The sequence below is a fragment of the Vipera ursinii genome (assembly GCF_947247035.1).
Source record: "Vipera ursinii genome assembly, chromosome: 4".
Taxonomy (NCBI): Eukaryota; Metazoa; Chordata; class Lepidosauria; order Squamata; family Viperidae; genus Vipera; species Vipera ursinii.
In genome coordinates, this window is record NC_139514.1 from 51135285 (window position 1) to 51143023 (window position 7739).

The 7739-nt window shown below is 37.7% G+C and overlaps 1 protein-coding gene across 2 annotated transcripts in view; it reads left to right on the top strand.

Moving 5' to 3' along the window:
• The window catches only part of IFNAR1 (interferon alpha and beta receptor subunit 1), a 29777-nt gene extending 22303 nt beyond the window's left edge, over window positions 1–7474 (top strand). The window contains exons 8-12 of one of the 2 annotated variants that reach the window (XR_014492419.1): window positions 197–345; window positions 1767–1911; window positions 3474–3610; window positions 4744–5173; window positions 7405–7474. Coding sequence is in view for 1 of the 2 variants with exons in the window: in XM_083361850.1 (XP_083217976.1) it covers window positions 197–345; window positions 1767–1911; window positions 3474–3610; window positions 4744–4980 (668 nt within the window). In the remaining variant the exon portion in view is untranslated. Of the gene's footprint in view, window positions 1–196; window positions 346–1766; window positions 1912–3473; window positions 3611–4743; window positions 6875–7404 lie in introns of those variants that run through there. The other variant, XM_083361850.1, reaches the window with a different exon arrangement.
• The last annotated feature ends 265 nt before the right edge of the window (window positions 7475–7739 follow it).

Here is a 7739-nt window from a genome sequence, read left to right on the forward strand (position 1 = left end):
TTGCTCACAAATATTTTGTTATATTCAGAACAACGTAATTAGAATTACACAGCTATCCTACAGGCAGAGACTGTTAAAGTTAATTTTTAAAAAATCCATTTCTATTTTGAAATAGAAATTTTGCTTTAGTTTTAGAGTTTTAGGTCCCCAATATTAAGCGTGTTAAGTGTTTAATAAATATAAAATTATTTTAAAGCTAAAATGGGCCCACCAACTGTCTCAGTCAATGCCACTGAGGATTCAATAAATGTCTTCATCGCTTCTCCTGGAGAGTCAGAAAACAAACCAATGAGTGAAACGTATCAATTGACTTACAACGTTAGGTACTGGACTTCATCTATCAAGGTAACGTTTTTATCGTTCAAGAGCAAATACATATTTGTATCAAAGCCTTTTAGCTCAACCCTTTTGTAAACCTATGAAATGTTTGATAATTTTGCTGATTTTGCCGTCCAACTGGGCCACTTGGAAGATGATGAAGAAATTACTGTCGTACCATACTAACAGAATTGGCAAAATGCGGCTTTAATCTTCCACTTGAATTATTTCAACATTGAGCCCAATGCAAACAATTGTTTGTTGTGTATGTGTACATATGTCTAACTCATTCACTGATATTTTATAGTTCACTTCTGCAGAACATCCCGTCATTGGAATCCCCTTCAAAATATTTATGGCTTTTGTTTTGGAAGGTGGTAACATATTCAAATTGCAGGTTGTTAAGGACATGCCAACAGTGCAGTGCATTCCCTCATACCTTCTCCAGGGTAACATTTCCACTAGACAACTGAATAGCCCACACAACAGTAGTTTTCAAACTACTGTTTGTAATAGTACTGTTTAAAAGGTAAAGGTAAAGGTTCCCCCGCACATGCGTGCTAGTCGTTTCCGACTCTAGGGGCCGGTGCTCATCTCCGTTTCAAAGCCGAAGAGCCAGCGCTTGTCTGAGGACATCTCCGTGGTCATGTGGCCGGCATGACTAGATGCCAAAGGCGCACGGAATGCTGTTACCTTCCCACTGTAGTGGTCCCTATTTTTCTACTTGCATTTTTACGTGCTTTCAAACTGCTAGGTTGGCAAAAGCTGGGACGAGTAACAGGTTCTCACTCTGTTACGTGGCACTTGGGATTCGACCTGCCAAACTACCGACCTTCTGATCGACAAGCTCAGCGTCCTAACCCACTGAGACACCGTGTCCCTCTAGTACTGTTTAAGAGCTGCTCTATTTCTGCTTCTGTATTTTTTCACATATTTTTCAAATTTTCAAGTTACGTGCAAGTATAGTTGCTCTCCATGAATCCTTCATAGCATAAAAATTTGTCTTTTCAGTTCGGTATCTTCAAATGGAAGGTATACGTTTGTCACACAAGTGTGCTTTCTTCACACAAATGTGTCATTCCAAATACTGCTAACTAGGAAATAGTGTCCAATGATAGTTGATCAGTTGTCACTGGTATTTTCCTGTTCTTCAGAATGACTGGCTCATATTTCTGCAATATTACTTGCCCTGTACAAGTAATAAGTCCTGAGTCCTTCGGGAGAAGGGCGGTATAAAAATTAAATTAAATAATAATAATAATAATAATAATAATAATAATAATAATAATAATAATAATTATTATTATTATTATTATTATTATTATTATTATTATTATTATTATTATTATTATTATTATTATTTCCAATGATAAAATATTTCCCAGAATTTATTATGATTCACTTGTTGGTCTATCCATGTATGTATTCCCTCTTTTTTTTTTTTGCAGAAAGAACTCAGACGTAAACCGTCACAGTTTACAATCTCAAATCTGACCTCCTCAACATTATATTGCTTAAAAGTGCAAGCATATACTGAAATGTATAAGAAAACTAGTGCTTTTAGCAATGTAACTTGCATTAAAACAGCCAAAGGTATGTTAACATTTGATTTGAAATATCTTATATCTCTGCTCGCATTTTTAGTATTTATATTGAGCCTGTTAGGTATATTAGGGTTTCAAAGTATAAAATTACATTCATAACTTTTAAAAGAACTGCAACCTCAAAATATTCACAGACTTGAAAGCAGATTTTTAACAATATAACTGTGATTCTTTGGAATGATTTTGCGAAAGATTCAAAAGGATTGTATTTCATAATATGGCAGATTCAGTAAGAATCTACTTTCAATCTTATATTAAATGCATATTTATTAGAATGCATAAAATCATTTTATTTGCAATTTTTATTAAGACAAAATTGCACTCTTGGAGCCTATATATATTTGGATGTTTTTATTTCTCCACAAAAATAAGCCATAAATCTGGGATAGGTCAAAGGTAATTTTTTTTAGTCTGTCATGAATTTGAATGGTTGTTAAAAATTGATTGTAAATTGAGCACTACCCGTATTTTGCCATACTTTTTTAGAGTTGTGTTTGGCCCCTACGTTACTAATATTTCAGAAGGAATTGAAAATTTAATTCTGGTGGGCTTTCAGACTTGGAACTGCCTTTGTTTCTTATATATGTTTTACAAGCTATTTTATATTGTGTTGGGAGGATGGATAACATTTTATTGCATGACTTGTTTTTGTGAGGCTGAGTGTTACAAAAATCTGTGAGTAGCTAAACACTGCTGCTGGTAGGATTGATATTATAAAATTACATTTACATAAAAATATAATGTAAAGTAGGGGTCTCCAACCTGTGGGCCACAGCCCAATACCGGGCCATGACCTGTTGGCCAGTGGGCCGCAGGAATGGCTGGCGAGTATGCGCACCCCCCCACTCATGCTAGCAACCCCATTTGCATATGCGTGTGAGTGCTAGCACCACCACCAGCATCACACAGTCGCTAGCGACCCGTTTGCGCATGCTCACAGTTGCTAGCGGCCTGTTTGCAGGTACGCAGGCAATCAGCACCGCCAAGGGTGTGTGTGGTCCGCTGGCGCATGCGTGCAGATGCTGGCATCACTGTCGTGCGCATGCCTGTTTGCGCATGCACATAACGTGTGCACACTCATTTCTCTGCTCCTCTCTTTCCCTCCGGGCCGCTAACTCAGAAAAGTTGGGGAACTCTGATGTAGACCCTTCCTCTGTTCTATGAGATGATTGCTAGTTACATGAGTTATTTTCAAGGGGCTGAGACTGCTGGCCTCTACTGGCAGTGGGGAAGTAATTCCATTGAGTTTCTTGGATCAGTTGCTCCTGACAGTAAGAAGACTAAAATTTTGAATTAGGTACAATGGAGGTATATTGGGGAAGATTTTAGAACTCTGAATCCAAACTACAATGAACAAAATGGGAAGGGAAAACACCTTTAAGTCTGTAAACATATAATTTATAATTTATGCAAACATATAATTTATGCAAACATATAATTCTGTCCTGCATGATACAAGCCATCAAGGCTACAAGTGAGAAGAGATTCACTTTGCTTTCTTGTGCAAGCCAATTTCACTTGTTTTAGCTTGATTCTCTTTTTGTTTTGTAGGACATTCTTCATATCCCATCCCAATTCTTGTTGTTGTCGCGATTTCTATAATAGGACTCATCGGTGCTATGTATTGTGCTTGGAGAAAAATAAAGTATGCATTCTTCCCTAAATGTAAACCTCCAATGTTCATAGAGGTAATTATCAACAATTGAATGTATTATTTAAAATAATTCAATAATTAAATGAAAATAATTGTGGCAAAGTAGCCTAGAAACACAGGGACGCACGCAGTGGCTCAGTGGGTTAAGACGCTGAGCTTGTCGATCAGAAGGTCAGCAGTTTGGCAGGTCGAATCCCGAGTGCCGCATAACAGAGTGAGCGCCTGTTACTCGTCCCAGCTTTTGCCAACCTAGTAGTTCGAAAGCACATAAAAATGCAAGTAGAAAAACAGGGACCACTATGGTGGGAAGGTAACAGTGTTCCGTGCGCCTTTGGCATCTAGTCATGCCGGCCACATGACCACGGAGACGTCCTCGGACAAGCGCTGGCTCTTCGGCTTTGAAACAGAGATGAGCACCGGTCCTTAGAGTCGGAAATGACTAGCACGCATGTGCAGGGGAACCTTTACCTTTACCTTTACCTTAGCCTAGAAATATCGCCTATGTTCATGTGGAATTTTTTTAAATGCTGTTGGAGTGGGCACATACAGTGCATATCTCTGTGAAGATGTTGTTCTGGAGGGAAGGCACAACGACAGAGAACTTCGATTTATTTGAGGTTATAGTTGGCTACTCGTGAGTACCCCATTCTTAAATGCTCCAAATAGCCAAGTTAACTATTGCAGCTGTGAACCTAGATACCCTCTCTCTTTGACATACAGCTATTCTACTGGCTACTAAAGCAGTTTGTATTTTATCTCTCTCTTCACTTTATTGATTGTTCACATTGCTGTTTATTTTATACTGCTGACTAAGTGAAGACAGCAAACTGTAGAGCTCCATGAAATTGCAGAGCTTTAGACTTTGTTGAGTTCTTTCCTACTCATGTTCAACCATTGATTTTGGTGCAATTATTTAGATTTTAAAGTATATTCTAGTAATTAGGCTGGTCTGGCTGATGCTCAAGAGTTAATAATCTTTTCAGAATTTAAGCAGTACTTTCAATTTCAGTGAATTAGCTTAATTCTATCTCTATACAACCTTTAATAGTGACTTGTATAATAAATAGGTTCAGCAAAATGTTATGATTATGATTTTATGATAATTTTATTAAATTATTTTAAAACCCGTTTACATTTTTCTCATCACTTTATTTTGTTCCACTGCAGAGCATTGGAGAAAGAGATTTGAACAAATGGTATTCGCCAATTGCAGAAGAGCAAACAGACAAATGTATGGTCGTAAATTCCAATGTTGCTCCTCCAAGTAAAGATAACCTGGATGACTTCACATTTGACCAAGAGTTGGAACAGAGCAGTCACGACTCAGGAAACTATTTTATTGATGACATTATCATGTCTGGATATAACGAATCCCATCAATCCTCAGAACTAAAAGCAGTATAACAAGATAATGCAAACAGGAAACAAGATGAGGAAAGCACCATAATGTGCAAAGCTTGCTTATTGTAGAAATAATCTGTATCACCACTAGTCTACAAAGAACAAAGATCCGTGCCTAAAAGTGGCCAACAAGCTGCCTCCACTGACACTGAATTTGAGCTTTGTGGCCTGCTGCTGGAAGAACTACTTACCACAGGTGAAGGAACAAATTTGCTTTCTCTTCTTAAAATGTTATAGGAAAAAAAAAATTACTGGTATGACTGGTGCTGAATTCACATTCCTCTGTTTGTGTATACATACAAAAAACACCACCTGGGCATTTCATTCTTACAGTATTAACTGCAGTGGATTCTAAGGCAGGGGTCCTCAACCATCGGTCCGTGGACCAGTACCAGTCCATGGCATGCCAGCAACTGGTCCGCACAAACAAGCAAAGCCCCTTCCTTGGGATGCAGGCAGCGCACAAAACTATGCAACCTCCGGTCCGCGGAAAAACCTCTCTCCACAGAACCAGTCCCCGGTGCTCAAAAGGTTGGGGACCTCTGTTCTAATAATAGGCTGAGCCAGTCTATAATAGAGTTTTCAAAAGTATTAAAGAAAAGGTCTGCTCATAGTTTTAAAGAGAAGGAAGGGAGGGAGGGAGGGTATCTAAATATATGCAGTTGTTATGCTTTCCTTGTGATGTATGATCACAATACTGATACTTTCCTTGTTCATCATTCATTATTAATCCACTCTTAAGAACGTCTGACTCAAAGCAGTTCATCAGGGTAAACTTGCAACAAGTGCTAATAGATTAACATTATAATTTACGGACAGTATATAAAACCAGTTGCATGCATGGTCAAATATTTTTCTTGTAGCACTTGGAACCACTTCTCAACTATGATAGCCAGATAACAGCAGTAGAGTTTCCTGCTATTCTGAGCTAGAAAATGCATACAAAAATTGTACAGTACTGTAATCTTGTTAATGGGCTTAATACAGCTTTATAACAGAACCAAATATTCCACCCACAAACTCTGAAAAACAACAATGGTAAACCTTGGCCTCACCCAGATGTCTGAAGTGGTACCACTCACTGTGGTCTTCAGCGTGTTCCCCAAAATGAAGGTTGTCCACTCTTAATCTGGGTCAAGTCTCTTGAATGAAAGTTAATGTAAGCAAAACATTTGTCAGTCTTGATTACTACAGCTAACCTTTCAATTATTATTTGCTATAAATTGTATTTTATCAGCAAAAGGTATTTTATTGTTTTTTATTTGTATGAACACCAAATTTTCCAATGTATTTCAGTTTTAGCCTGAAAAAAACAAATTCTTATAGGAAAATGATTGGATGGCTTTTGGCTGATCATTCTCTTTCAGGTCAACTTACCTCTCACAGGGTGGTGGTTGTGTGGAAAGTAGGAGGGAGGAATATTATATACATCATTTTCATTTTTATATAGAAAGTGGAATAAAAATCCGATGATTTTAGTTAACAGTTAAAAGTGCAGGCTTAGGAATCTGCAGTGTATAAAAAACAGTAATGAGGAATCTGTAGTTTGAATGTATAAGACAGCAATGAAGTTTATAACAGCTTCTGAGAATATAACTTGCTCTTCCAAAATATCATTAACCAGCAATCAAAGTTATCAGATTTATTTTAAAATAGTAGGGAGATAGCCCCAGTTAAGATTAAACAGGGTGGGAAACAATAGGGTTTTACATATGTTATATTTATCTGTTGCCAAGGGATCAAGAGTATAACACTGAATAAACAATTATTCTTTTTTAAAGAAAGACTTGTGGCTTTGATTTTGAATGTTATCCTCTAATTTATTTTGATTTATACATGGCTGAAAGGCCAGACTGTGCTTGATATATATTTGAAATAATACACAGTATTCAATTTGTATCTTGTTGGAATCATCTGTTATCATTTCTCACATATTCATCCATGTGTAGTGGCTGATCGTAATTGGATACCATTGGAAGGAAATATCAACAAATTAATATGGCAGCTTCATTTTAAGTGCAAAATAAAATTAAGTCATCTTGTGCAAAAATAATTTTTTAAAACCTAAATGTTAGTACATAAGTGCACAGACACTATTTCACCTGGGACACAGTAAAGCAGCTGTGCATGTATTTCTGCAGAAGCAGCTGGGATAGTTTGTGAAACACCTCCACAGGTTTTCCCAAAAAAAATGTTACTTTTAAGATTTCAAGGAGGGGGTTGCTCACTCAGGCCAGTATGCTTTGCAAAGCACCTCTTCCAAATCCTTTGCACAAGCTTAATACTGGATTATTCTGCTGACAATAACAGGGACAAAATGAGACCCACTAGGAAGTTTAACATTCCAAGCTAGAACCCTGACATATATTTGTGAGACAATTATTAATTTCAATTAACTGAATTAAGCTTCGTCTCTGCACCCCACAGAAGGCGTTTCCTTTGGTGCATGGAGGAAAATTGAGAAAAGTGCAGAAATGCAGCTTAAATCTATGCACCCCACTCAAGGAGCTCCTTTCCGCACATGGAGGGGAACTTACACCCTTCAGCACACAGCTTTTTCAACCAGCCCCTAGCGATGAGAGATCCCAAATGCAAGTAGGATTTTCAGCTCCTGAGCAGAGCAATGACTCCATGCAGCCAACTCGCCATGACCAATTTGCTGCGGGACAACTCACTGCAGGACAAGAGTTGCACTAGCATTGAAGAAATGGTGGAATAGAACCATTAAAGCAAGGGTGTCAAACTCAATTTCATTGAGGGCT